This window comes from Juglans microcarpa x Juglans regia, chromosome 7D (assembly GCF_004785595.1).
Source record: "Juglans microcarpa x Juglans regia isolate MS1-56 chromosome 7D, Jm3101_v1.0, whole genome shotgun sequence".
Lineage (NCBI taxonomy): Eukaryota > Viridiplantae > Streptophyta > Magnoliopsida > Fagales > Juglandaceae > Juglans > Juglans microcarpa x Juglans regia.
Genome location: NC_054606.1, coordinates 17,195,230 through 17,209,176, shown reverse-complemented (window position 1 = coordinate 17,209,176; position 13,947 = coordinate 17,195,230). Strand labels below are relative to the sequence as shown.

Below are 13,947 nucleotides of genomic sequence, written 5' to 3'. Positions count from 1 at the left end.
AAGAGATTCATGCAAGGAGATAAAAATGAAATATTCTTACAATAAGGGGATGATAGTCTTCTATGAAATATTCTTCCTATTTTTCTTCATCTTGACAAATATTACAAAAAGAAAATGTTTAATTACGAGGGATTTTTTTTATACATAGGAAATAGATATTATTTCATTCATGAAATCGAAGCTACAATTGTGACTGGTCAATACAAAGAAAAAAACTCATATTACAGGCCAAATTACTCATCTGTGGGAAGCTTCACCACACACAAATTTCTTTACGACGGATATTGTCTTAACTTCTAAGAACTCTCTACTAACAAAACTGATTTGTCTGAGAGTACCACTCTCTAAAAAAAAAAAAAAGAGATAACCATCTCCCATCTCCTAAGGAGGAGAATGACAAATCCACCCCCATCCTCCAAAGGAGGAGAAGGACAAGACCACCTCATCCTCCATAAGAGGAAGGGGTTATCCTAGTATGGACAAAAGTCCAATAGCCTATTTCTTTTATTTCCTAACACAAACAAAGAACAAAATTATAGACACTTAAAAACACTGCAAAAAAAGTAAAAATACACTGGCCAAGGTGGTTATAGTGGTGCATGAAAGACACGCGCTACTCTATGAGAATGTCGGACAGTCAATCTTGAGGATACCAGAGTCACTAGCCTCAAAAATGCTGCGCGTGGCGGCAGCATAAGCCTTCTCGCGGGGCACATGGAAGCCACGCGTGCGTGATAACCCGCGTGTATGTGCTATGGACTACCCTTTTTGGCGCCGTATTCTGTAGTCTAGAAGATCAACGACTGAGAAAACCCACGATGGGGCGTGTGTAGGACGTTGGCTATCGAAAAACCACAGATCAGCATTTCTTCTTTATTTGACTTGAAAAAACAAACAAAATAGAAAACATAAATATGGAAATAGACGAAATATTGGATTGGAATGAGGGAGGAGGGAGGAGCCGAAGCTCCCACCCCCCAAGCTGGTTTCAGTTTGGGTGTTAGAGAGAGGTTGTAGGTTCTCTCTCTACAAAATGCTAGGGCCGACTCAATGGTATATTAAGGACTTGGGTTCTTTTGAAAATGCTTTTTAATTACAAGGGAATTAAATATAGAATAAATCTACTCTAAAGCTGGTCTAGGCTCTAACACCCCACACTAGCTGATGTGGCTGACTGGGTTTAGTGTCAACGATCCAATGCCTTCAAGTTACCCCCTCCATCTACTCCTGCCGAATCCCCAAGAAAGAAACGAACAACAAATCCCCCACGAACAACGATGCGAACACCACGAAGCACCAAGACCGAGCGATTTCATCTCCCCTCCAAAGCATCTCAGATGCGTGAGACGCGAGACACCTCACGTCTCGATGCAACGAACGAAAAAATGAAAATGTGAATAAGAAAGTGGATGAGAACAGCGTAGTCTTTTTTTCTTGTTTTATTTTAGTTTCTAGCGAAAAGCTCGTCGGAAAGAAAATGGGAAAGGTAGCGTTGAGTTTTCCAACAAAAGACAAAATTAATTATAGTTGCCACATATCCCTCTCTCTCTCTCTCTCTCTCTCTCTGAGCTTACAATAGAAGTGCTCGCAAGCATCTTGACAATGAAATAGAACAAAAAAAACAAACACACGAACACAGGAGGCAGAGGCAAAAGGCTGGAGGGAGAGAGGCGACGCAACACTTTACTGGGTAAACAAATGCCACTGTAAACACCACGACTACGGCAGGCGGACGATAATAGAAGAGCGGTAGGAACGAGCGAGAGAGGTGATTCTAAAGTTGGAGGGAGAAAATTTGAACTAATTTAAGGAAAAAGTCGAGAGGTTTGTTTGTGTGTAAAACAGGCGCGTTTTACTATAGCCAAAAAAAAAAAAAAAAAAAAAAAAAAAAAAAAAAAGAGAAATCCACATAAGCGGTGTGTAGTGTTGGTTACTATATAGGCTTAAGTGTAGAAAAACTCTTTAATATATTGTAACCAATTTGAGAGCTGTGTCTTGTACTCTTCTTGATTATTTTATAATGAATTTTACTTCCCATGAACATTGACCACCTTGGCTTTATTTGAACCCGTGTAGGTGTAACTATTTAACTCGAGTTCAATTAAAAGTTAAATAAAAAAAACTTACCACTCAACCCGTTTATATTCCTACGTGTAACAATTTTCTTATTTACCTTTCTTTCCTTTTTTTTTTTTTTATTATAATTATTTTTCACCATTTACGACTCTATTACGTAGTTCTTACACCTCTTAACCCTCCTCCTCCCGCCACTTATTCCATGTCTAGAAGATGACACCGACAAAATGTGTCGCCCAACATTCAGCGGTTGCTACATACCAGGTTCTTGTTTGATTATACAAACTATTTTAGGTTTGGGTACTCAGGTACCCCTCAAATACTTCACTGTTATTTTTTATTTTATTATTATTTTTTACATAATTTTTATTATTATTCATTATTTTTTATTATTATTTAATATTCAATTATTATTTTTTCATTACTATTTACAAACATTTTCAAACACTCTCAAATACTTTCACTACCTAAATGTTAATCATTTTGCTTTTTTCAAACTTCCACACAAAATAAAAATTATATTAAAAAATTATATTATAACAATATTTTATTTAACTTTTATCTCATTTCATCTTACATTTGTATGACCGCATAAGTTAATACGTGGATATAATATTCTCCAAAAGAGTATTTCCCCCTATCATTTTGTCATGTTTTTGGGCATCATAATAAGCATTAAATTGTTGATCAATTGTAAATCATGTAGACCAATTTAATATGGATTCTGTTGGGTAGAAGTGTGCGTTAGGGGCGAGGAAATGTTGCAAGGCAACTAAAGAGGTATGCATAGAAAGCCTACATGAAGGCGAGAAATGGTTATAACTAGGCAAAACACACTCTTTGGCAAGGCCAAGTGGCCACACATGGACTTGTTGCGATCAACAAAAAGTTCTATCCAACTTCTTACTCTCATTTCAATAGAATTTATTCCATGAGAGATCCACACTAGCGTAACAAGTCTCGCAGAGATACCTGCCTCGGATGGATACCACTATCTTTTTTATGGTGCTTGAGTGCACCCAAAACCTATAAACATCGTTTCAAGTACTCGTTACGAGAATGATGACATATTCGTTAAGAGATTCTTACTTCTCTCACAAATTTACGTCGTTGAGATTCAAAAATAAGATGAGATGAGTTAAGATAGTTTGTGAATAATAATAAAATTTATGAGTTAAAATTTGTGAATAGTAATAAAATGAGTTGAAATGATTTCTCAATATAGCAGAGCTTATTATGATCACTCGAGATTATTATTTTTTGTTTCGTAGGTGATTATTGTGGGCCTAATAAAAGCTGCAGAATTTTGTCTATTTTTTATTCAAAAGAATACCATTAATGTGTATCAATATGGATAAGAGAACTCTCACCTCGTTTTTACGAAGCATATTTATAAGTTTTTCGTATGATATTTAGACGTATTTGAGGCTTATTCTACAATTTGTCTGATTATCCAACACGATCACTGCACAAAGTCCAACACCTTTCAAAAGAAAGGAAAGAAAAAAAATATTAAGGCAAAAATTATATGGACAGAAAAATCCTCCAATCTATCTATAAATTTGATAAGCGTTCGTTAAAAACGTGATAAGTAAGTATTTTTTTTTTAAAGTCTTAATATTAAAATAGACACGTACCATTTCATTGAAAAGTTATATGTTTATCAAATCAGCATTGCTACGTGCAATCGATATGCGGAATCATTGTGTAACCGTGACCTCAATATTTATCAAATATTAAAAAAAAATTAAAAGGTCGATTGAAAGTCTGAAACCGATTGAAATCTTTTGTTTGAGTCCAAAATTCACCGAAACAATAAAAAGCTCTCCAAAGCGTACATCACCTACTCATCCATGGCTGCCACTGGTCATCTCCATCCTGCTAGCATGCCTTCTGGCATCTCTCCTAAGCATAATTTTTCCACTTCGTAAACCATCTTGTAAGTTCAGGTCCTTTTTTTTTGTTTTTTTCTTTTTTTGTGTGAGGGGTTTCTTCATTTTTAATTTTTTTTTTTGAGGGGTTTCTTCATTTCCTGGGTCTTTTTTTTTTTTTTTTTGTAATGGAGTTTCTTCATTTCCTTGGTTTTTTTTTTTTTGGTTTCTTCATTTCCTTGATTTCTTCATTTTCTGATTCTTAATCTTGAATTAAGGTTATTGATTTTCTTTTGTGGGAAGATGAAGGGAGCATTTCTTCGAGAGATAGGGTATAAAATTTATACTACATAAATATTAATAGACATTAAACGCTTGATTCACAATTACAAAAGATTCCACCCAACAAAAAAAAAATCCAAAAAAAAAAGAAAAGAAATAAAAGACTGGAGACACAGGAACAAGGAAGTGGTGGAGAAGACGAACAGTGACTTTGGGTGTTCGTGTGGATTCCGTGGGTCCGTGGGTTCGTGGAGAACACGACGACTAACTGTGGAGAAGACGAAGATTAGGCTGAGGCGGGCTTCGACTTGGTAGAGGATGATAGGGCTTCGTGTGGACGTAGAAGATGAAGAAATGAAGACAGAGTGAAGAGTAGCATTGGTGGGGATGGGGGGCGAAACGGGAACAAAGACAGAGTGCAAACGACGTCGTTGCTTTGCCACGTTGGATACGATGCTGCGGGAGTTCTCCAAGGCGATTGCAAGTAGCATTTTTCTTGTCAAATAATCAAGAAATGCATTAAATTTAGCACTCGTTTGGACACTTGAAATATTTTATAATTATGTAAATAATAATAAAATAGTTTGAATTAAGATGTTTTATTAGATTTTGAGAAATGAAAAAAAAATTGAATAAAAATATTATAAAATTAAATATTATTTAAATATGTTATTTTTTTTTAAGTTTATAAAAGTTATAATGATTTTTGTGTTTTATTTTAAAATCTGTAAAAGTTGTATTAATTTTTGTATTTAAATAATAAATCGGTAATGATTAAATGAAAAAATTTTAAATTTTAAATTGAAAAATATTTTATATTTTAGTAATATTTTGCAAATAAAATTATAAAAAATTTTGAAAATGTTGAGAATTTGCCCAACCTACTCTCCAAATCATATTAGTTTTTACTTTTCTTTCCTAACCCATGGAAAGGGACCTCACGTACAAATTACAGTAGAGTGGAGAGTGAGTGAGACTCTGAGGTCGAGCGCGCTTATAAATGAACCAAGTCTTCTCCCTTCACAGACTCGCGCCGTGCTTCACTTCTCTGGGACTGTTGTCACAAGGCCCTCTCTCCTCATCCCTCTTTTTCTCTGCTGCTAACAACCGGCTATCTTTCCTTCGCTTCTCCATCCGTGCTAGGTAACACACTCACAGACACGGACGCTCTCTTTATTTCTATCTACTTTCTCTGATACAATTTTTCCGTTTTCCAATTTATACCTGATGCATGATTCAATCTTTGATCTGCGCTAGCTGCATGGTGACTTCAATTACGGGATGGATGTTTTTGAGATATTGTGTAAAAGAAGCGAATGGAATTAAACATAAAAGTTTTCGAGTTTTTTTTTTTTATTCTTTGACTCCAATTGCCTCCTTCTCAGACCTGCGAAGCCTTCAAATATTTGTTTATTTCTTTTCCGTGCTTATTATATGACCCGAATGGAGTGTGTGCAAATTTGGATTCAAATTCCTTCAGAAGCCGTTTGATTCTTTACATATGATTTCTGTGTTATTGGTTTTTCTATGTATAGGTGCTTTATGTCTCTGTTAGGGTTTTTACTGATCCAGAAATAGATTCCTCTCTTTGTTTGTTAAGGCAGCGGAATTATTCCACTCAAAAGAATCTTCTGGAATATCTCCTTGTAACAGAAAAGATAAATAGTCTAGCTAGGTGTCATGAGTTGATTGGTTTGTTTTAGAATTCTGTTATGAAATGCTTCTATATATTCTCTACTGTACTGAGGTTTTGTTGTATGAAAATTACAGAAGATGAATGCAGAGCATCTTTACGGTTTTATCTCAAACAGTGCATATGCATTTTATTCCTTTGTGTTTTAACATGGTGTCAGAGACTAACGGACCCACGTCCTTTTCGTCTTCTTCTTTCTTCCTCTTCAATGGCTTCTTCCGATAAATCCACCAACACAAACACAAATCCCTCTCTTCATAACTCAGCCACACACTTCATTACAATAAAACTTTACCAGCGAACTTTTTCTTCTATGGAAGGCACAGATAGTGCCGTTTCTGAAAGGGCATCAGTTGTTTGGGTATGTTGATGGTACCCTTCCTCCACCCCCAGCCACGCTTGATGATAAGGCAAATCTTGCCCATACACAATGGCTTTTACAAGATCAATTAATAGTTTCTGCTATTAATTCATCTCTATCAGATTCGGTTCCGGCTCAAGTTCTTGACTGTGCCACCTCCTGCAAGATATGGACCACGCTTAATAATCTCTTTGCAGCCAAATCCTCTGCTCATCTAATCTATACCAAATATCAACTTGCTACCTTGAAGAAAGGCCCTGAGTCTATCTCCGACTACTTCAACAAAGTTAAATCGCTTGCAGCAACCTTAGGGGCTGCGGGGCACCCTTTGTCTGATTCTGAGATGTCCATTTATCTTTTAGCAGGACTTGGAACTCAGTATGAGTGTCTGGAGACCTCTCTCACTACTCGACCAGATTCCCTCCCCCCCCCCCCCCCCCCAACCAGATTTTCAGCTTCCTTCTCAACCACGAATCCCGCCTTGCCCACCAAATCCAATCTCTAATGTCTGGTACTAATTCATTTTACAGAAGATGAATGCAGAGCATCTTTACGGTTTTATCTCAAACAGTGGATATGCATTTTATTCCTTTGTGTTTTAACAGTGGTTTTAACCTTTCGGATTTCTCATGTGTAAGTGTTACATCTCTGCGTGTGTTCCGAATGTATTAGTATTATCTTGTTCAATGACCATCATCTCTTTCTTTTTTTCTGGCTTTGATTTTGTAATCTTAAATGTGGATGATTCGTGGATTAGATTGGAACTTTGTAGTATTTATTTAATGAGTCTCACATTCATTAATAAAATGTGTTTTGGTCACATTGTGACAGTTTTCGTCTTTGGTCTTTTCTCTCTCTTCCATTTGCTACCATTCAGTAGTTTAATGCTTAAATATTCAGGTTATCTAGAGTTATTGCTCTCTCCTTGTCGCATTAAACTTGATGTAAACTAGGCAGAATGTTCGATTGTCAGATTCCTCTTTCATCATTTGTTTTTTCTTGATTTGGGTTAACGTTTTAACCATACTCTAAAATTGGTAAAAACAAAGTGATACATTAGTTTTAATTGATATGATTTGAACTATACATTATCGTTCATATGTTATATGAGCATTGTTAGATTTTTGTCAGTATCTCCCCCATGATCGCCAATGCATTTCAACCAAAAGCATTGGAAATCTTAATCTAAGTTAACTACTTATGTTCTTACGTTTTTCTCTTATTATTTATTGGTTGAAACAATTTTATTGGCTTTGTTTGCAAATGTGATATAGTCCTTTTAACATAACAAGGGAATCTAATTTGTCATGGTAAATGGTGGTACAGGGCTATGGCATCCCACATTGTTGGTTATCCGCGCATGGGGCCCAAGAGAGAGCTTAAGTTTGCCTTGGAATCTTTTTGGGATGGGAAGAACAATGCCGGGGAATTGCAAAAAGTGGCTGCAGATCTCAGGTCATCCATCTGGAAGCAGATGGCTGATGCTGGAATCAAGCACATTCCTAGCAACACCTTCTCGTATTATGATCAAGTGTTAGACACCACAGCCATGCTTGGGGCTGTTCCTCCTAGATATGGTTGGAATGGTGGTGAGATTGGCTTTGATGTATATTTCTCTATGGCTAGGGGAAATGCCTCTGTACCTGCCATGGAAATGACCAAGTGGTTTGACACCAACTAGTACGTAATGTGTATTTTCTGTTGATGTTTCAAGAATGTCGGTAAGCTTGTAAAGTATATATTTGTCAATGGTGTCATGCAACATGAAACGTCTATGTTTGTTGGTGCAGCCATTACATTGTCCCGGAATTGGGACCAGATGTTAAGTTTTCTTATGCATCTCACAAGGCTGTCGATGAATTCAAGGAGGCTAAAGCTGTAAGTATTTTAATTCTGTCATATTTGATTCTTTGGATGGTATCTTATTTGCTTCAAAATTGGAAACTAGTGGTCTCCACAAAGTTGTAATAACTGCATGTTTAGCTTTAGCGTTTGGATTTTTATATGTAAATGAAAACACTGTAAAGAGCATAAGCATTTCCTCAGATGTTGCCATTTGAGGTAATCTTAAAATTAATATTTTCCTGTAAAGTTAGGTTATGATTTATTTGAATGTAGGGTGCAATTGTTTAGTTTATATTTGATACACAATGGAAGAATAATGACTAAGGATTTCCAAAATTCGATCAAGTGGAATGTATTATCAGAGATATGCATAGTAGGTTAGCTTTTGCATAAACCTCAAAGAAGTTTGAAGTTATTTTTTTGCATATACTTCAAAGAAGTTTGAAGGTAATTGAAGCACATTGGATAATCATGGGACAAAATCACAGTTTTTTTTATTTTTATTTTATTTTTATTTTTTTTATCAACCCACTATGTGGCATACCAATCCTTCCCAACTTGATGACCACACTCTTATCATATCACCTTAATTTGTAACCTTCGTAAGTTAAGGGCATATTTTTCATTTGAATCTGTCCTCACAACTGTCCATATAAAGGACTTTTCTTATGATAGTTTCGACAATTATTTGATTTAAGGAAGATAAAAGGCTGATGGGATGTTTAAAAAATATGTTAATTTTTTAGTATGTTAAATTTTGAGTTTCAATGTTGATTTCCACAGAATTGACTCGTGTGTTTTGAATAGAAGAATACCTTAAAATCAGTCGCTATATATTTCATGGTACACTGATGTTTTCCTATCTATGCAGCTTGGAGTTGATACTGTTCCAGTCCTTATAGGTCCTGTCTCGTACTTGCTGCTATCGAAACCAGTAAAGGGTGTCGAGAAATCCTTTTCCCTCCTCTCCCTAATTGACAAGATTCTTCCCATCTATAAGTAAGATCGTTATTCAGCAATATTGTTGTGATCATACATATACATAGCTGTGTTGCCATGGTTATCTATACTGAGGATTTACACTATGCAGAGAGGTTGTGACTGAACTAAAGGCATCTGGTGCTACTTGGATCCAGTTTGATGAGCCTACCCTTGTAATGGATCTTGATTCTCATCAATTGCAAGCCTTTACACATGCCTACTCAGAGCTAGAGTCAACTTTAGCAGGATTACATGTTTTGATTGAGACATACTTCGCCGATGTTCCAGCAAATGCATACAAGACACTTACGTCTTTGAAGGGTGTGGATGGTTATGGTTTTGACCTAGTTCGTGGACCACAGACCCTTGATTTGATCAAGGGTGGATTTCCTTCGGGCAAGTACCTCTTTGCTGGCGTGGTTGATGGGAGGAATATATGGGCAAATGATCTTGCATCTTCGCTTAATACCCTACAGACTCTTGAGAGCATTGTTGGAAAAGGTATCCATCATTGAGTGCACTATTCATTATACTAAAACTTAGGGTAAATCCCACTTTTCACCAAAAAACTGCACCCATTTTTCATTCATTACCCTAAACATAAATAAGTTTCAATTTGCACCACAAGCTAATAATATGTTTCACCATGCACCCTTCATTTAAATATTCATTGAGATTGTGTCATGTGACCAAACTTTCATACATCTCAATGGTCAAATCTTAATCAAGGGTGCAGATTGAAAAATATAAATAGTTTAATTGAAAGTTTTGTAGTTTATGGTTCAAAGTGAAAATAGGTGGTAGTTTGTGGGGAAAGTTTAATTACCCCCAAAATTCATTTAACGTGTAGGAGTTAATTGATGCTATTTATTATATAGACAGGATTGTTGTGTCAACATCCTGCTCTCTTCTTCACACTGCGGTTGATCTTGTGAATGAGACTAAGTTGGATAAGGAGATTAAGTCATGGCTTGCATTTGCTGCACAAAAGGTTGTTGAAGTAAACGCTTTGGCCAAGGCATTGTCTGGACACGAGGATGAGGTACCCTTTTGTTCATTTTCTTGAGTCCTGACTATCTTTCTTTTTTATCCCTAAGATTATGGCAAAAATTTTCTTAAATGTGCATCGTCTAGAACTGATTTTTTCTTGTATTTATTTAGTGCTTTATAATTGTGTATAATCTAATGCTGGTCTGTTTAGTTCATAACTTTGGCCATTTTATATAGAATTTCACTTGTGCTGCTGCAATATTCTCAATTAATTACATCAAGGTCTTCCATTTGAGGCTTACACACACATACAACAAACACATAATTTCGACAGTCAGTGTATCACTTATTCATGTTATGGATAGATACTACATATAATTACGTATTGAAGTGCAAACATTCAAGAATTCAGGAAAACCAAAGCAAAACTAATTTTATTAGTAGACTTAAACAACACACATCGTTATTGCAATCCATAAAAAGAAATTTAAATATTAAACATAATCTTCAATCCATACTAATCATAAAATTCCAATTTTGCTACAAGCACTAGTTGAAAGGCATCCTCTAAGTAAAAGACTTTCACTCTGATTTTCCTGGCTTGTAAGTAGATACATCATACGTTAAAGAGAGTTATAACATCTTTCATCTTTGAAAACATGTTGTAAAATGAAATAAAACCTTGCACACAATTCACAAAACAATTTTCTTTTAATCTCTTGGGGTGGCCTACATACATTTACGGCCCTTGTATAAGAGTTGACGATCACAAGAATTCTGGCTTCGTTGTTCCATTCAAGTAAAATTGTGTCTAAGATATGGACATCACTCGATAAGAGGTGGTGCACTGTTGTGAACCAATCTCCATACAAGATGCATACAAGATGGTTGCCTCCGCCTTTTAAATCTAGACTATTGCAGTTCTTTTCTTTCATATGGTCAAAGCATTTCATACATTCATACATCGTCTTTCTTTCATTTCATTCTTCCCTTGCCTCCTTGCCTCCAGGGATTTTTCTCTGCCAATGCTGTGGCTCAGGCTTCCAGAAAATCTTCCCCAAGGGTGACAAATGAGGCTGTCCAAAAAGCCGTAAGTGTTTTGATGAACAGTTTTATCCTGAAAGCTTTGAATATTCTGCAGTTTCACTTACTTTTGACTGCTTTTTCCTCTTGCTTAGGCTGCTGCTTTGAAGGGCTCTGACCACCGCCGGGCCACAGATGTGAGTAGCAGGTTGGTTGCTCAGCAGAAGAAGCTGAACCTTCCTATTCTTCCAACAACAACAATTGGATCTTTCCCCCAGACATTGGAACTCAGAAGAATCCGCCGGGAGTACAAGGCTAAGAAGTGAGCATTCTGCTTTTATAAATATGTGGTCTAACATTTTTGTGATTATTTTGAATATTTATCTAATCTAAAGTAGTCTTCCTGAAATATTAGGATCTCTGAGGAAGATTATGTCAAGGCTATCAAGGAAGAAATTAACAAAGTTGTCAAGCTGCAGGAAGAGCTTGACATTGATGTTTTGGTACATGGAGAGCCAGAGGTGAGTTATCATCCTAAATAGAAGTGTTTGGTGGTTCTATTAGGGGCATACATACAAGGTTTCAAAATCTTAATATTGTTGCCAATATATCATACAAATTCAGAGGAACGACATGGTTGAGTACTTTGGAGAGCAGTTATCAGGATTTGCCTTCACTGTCAATGGGTGGGTCCAATCTTATGGTTCTCGTTGTGTGAAGCCACCAATCATCTATGGTGATGTGAGCCGCCCCAAGCCCATGACTGTCTTTTGGTCTTCAACGGCTCAAAGTTATACTAAGCGACCTATGAAGGGAATGCTTACTGGCCCTGTTACCATTCTGAACTGGTCCTTCGTGAGAAATGACCAGCCTAGGTAACGAAGCATCTGATTTTTTTTTTTTTTTTTTTTGCATCTGATGTGCTTTGTTCTGAGATTTTTCAAGTTGTTAACGCCATATGACATCTGTCTTCAGATCTGAGACCTGCTATCAGATTGCTTTGGCCATTAAGGACGAAGTTGAGGATCTTGAGAAAGCTGGTATCACAGTCATCCAGATTGACGAGGCTGCTCTAAGAGAAGGTTTGCCTCTTAGGAAGTCTGAACAGGCTTTCTACCTAAATTGGGCTGTTCACTCCTTCAGGATCACCAACACTGGCATTCAAGACACTACGCAGGTTCATACTGCTTCTTTCCCTTTTGTCTGTTAGCAGTCTAGTAGTCCCAGATTCTCTTGGTTCAACTTGAGTAACAGTAGGCCTGGAATATTACGCTTTGAGATTTTGGAATTATCTGCTGCTATGATCTGGAATTATTTTATGTATGAAATTACGTAAAATTGATGTGGTGACTTCCTTTTTTCCTTCAAAGATTGTCCGTCTCTTTTTTTGTGTATATATGTATGTACGTTGGAAAAAAAAAAAGGCGGGCTATGTATGCATATAAAGAGAAGAAAAGGTATTAATATCTTATGTATTTGGACAGATCCACACCCACATGTGCTACTCAAATTTCAATGACATTATTCACTCGATAATAGACATGGATGCTGATGTGATCACCATTGAGAACTCTAGATCGGATGAGAAGCTTCTTTCGGTCTTCCGTGAGGGAGTGAAATATGGTGCTGGCATTGGACCTGGAGTGTATGACATCCACTCCCCCAGGATCCCTTCTTCAGAAGAAATAGCTGACCGAATCAACAAGATGCTTGCAGTCCTGGAGAGCAACATCCTCTGGGTCAACCCTGATTGTGGCCTCAAGACACGCAAGTACGCCGAAGTCAAGCCAGCTCTCAGCAACATGGTTGTTGCTGCCAAGCTGCTTCGCTCACAGCTGGCCAGTTCCAAGTGAGTTCAGAATGTGAAAAACAAATAAAAAGTTTAAAAATGATGCGGTTTTGTTAAGATGGAACTGTCTGTCTTTTCTTTATCCTTTTTTTCTCTTTAACCTTTCTGGGAGATGATGGATATGTATTAGAATTTGAATATGCTCCGTGGTGTTCTTTATGCTATACGTATTTTCTGTATGAGCTGTTTTCATATTATAAATGGCGTAGATTTTTAAAACTTATTAAGACAAGGGATAGGGCTGCAACACGTCTGTTGGGTTTTGCCCCATCCCACCTCCCAAAAAAGTTACCGTCCTAGATTGAATTCAACATGAGTCTGATGATTTTGGAATTTCAAAGCATCAATTTTTCATATTACCTAACCATCTTAGAAAGTAGAAGCCCAAGCCACCAAATAGATTCAGAAACTAAATAATCTTCATCCAACCTATTTGCACAAAGAATAATGCTATTATATTGCCTCATTTTGACCGCTCATGCATGTATTTTATTTTTTTAATTTTTTTTCTTTTACTTAAAGTGACTATAAAATGTATTGGTGTATTTTTTTTAAAAAAATATTTAAATATGTTAAAAAAATGTTAAAAAAAAAAAGAAATAAAAAGTAAAATCTGTACTAATGGGCACCCCCACCCAAAGCTGGGCGACACATTTACACTACCCTTTATGTCACATAATATCAATGAAATTAAACCATAATCAACTTACTTCAGAAAATTACGAACGACAAGAACCTAGACACAAGAAAAATCTAAACTCAAACCTCAACATCTAGACGGCAAATTTCAAAGATGCCCAAATTATCCATTTTGCAAGGCTTGCCATCTTATATGTACAACAAATTATATAGAACTCAAAAATTGCAAGCATTAGTCCACCTGAAGAGAATGCAAAAAGTGCACAAAAAATTCCGAAAGGAAATCCCAGTGGCTTAGGAGAAGGATTTTTACCACAAATTGACGGGAAAAATCTTG

At 36.4% G+C, this 13,947-nt stretch overlaps 1 protein-coding gene across 1 annotated transcript; it reads left to right on the top strand.

Annotated features, from left to right (window-relative positions):
- The first annotated feature begins 5,170 nt into the window (after window positions 1-5,170).
- Window positions 5,171-13,150, top strand: LOC121238800 (5-methyltetrahydropteroyltriglutamate--homocysteine methyltransferase-like). Its single transcript, XM_041135832.1, has 12 exons — window positions 5,171-5,372; window positions 7,610-7,963; window positions 8,074-8,161; window positions 9,000-9,127; window positions 9,219-9,610; window positions 9,988-10,151; window positions 11,109-11,189; window positions 11,278-11,444; window positions 11,538-11,643; window positions 11,747-11,997; window positions 12,098-12,299; window positions 12,607-13,150. The coding sequence occupies exons 1-12, from the start codon at window positions 5,230-5,232 to the stop codon at window positions 12,973-12,975; spliced, it is 2,445 nt and encodes an 814-aa protein (XP_040991766.1). The 5' UTR covers window positions 5,171-5,229; the 3' UTR covers window positions 12,976-13,150.
- Window positions 13,151-13,947: the final 797 nt, after the last annotated feature.

Bases quoted from the DNA above. Each gene is read 5' to 3' on its own strand.
- LOC121238800 (XM_041135832.1), top strand. From the start codon at position 5,230: ATGAACCAAGTCTTCTCCCTTCACAGACTCGCGCCGTGCTTCACTTCT. The intron at 5,373-7,609 runs GTAACACACTCA...ATGGTGGTACAG, and splicing joins CGCTTCTCCATCCGTGCTAG to GGCTATGGCATCCCACATTG. The intron at 11,644-11,746 runs GTGAGTTATCAT...ATACAAATTCAG, and splicing joins TGGTACATGGAGAGCCAGAG to AGGAACGACATGGTTGAGTA.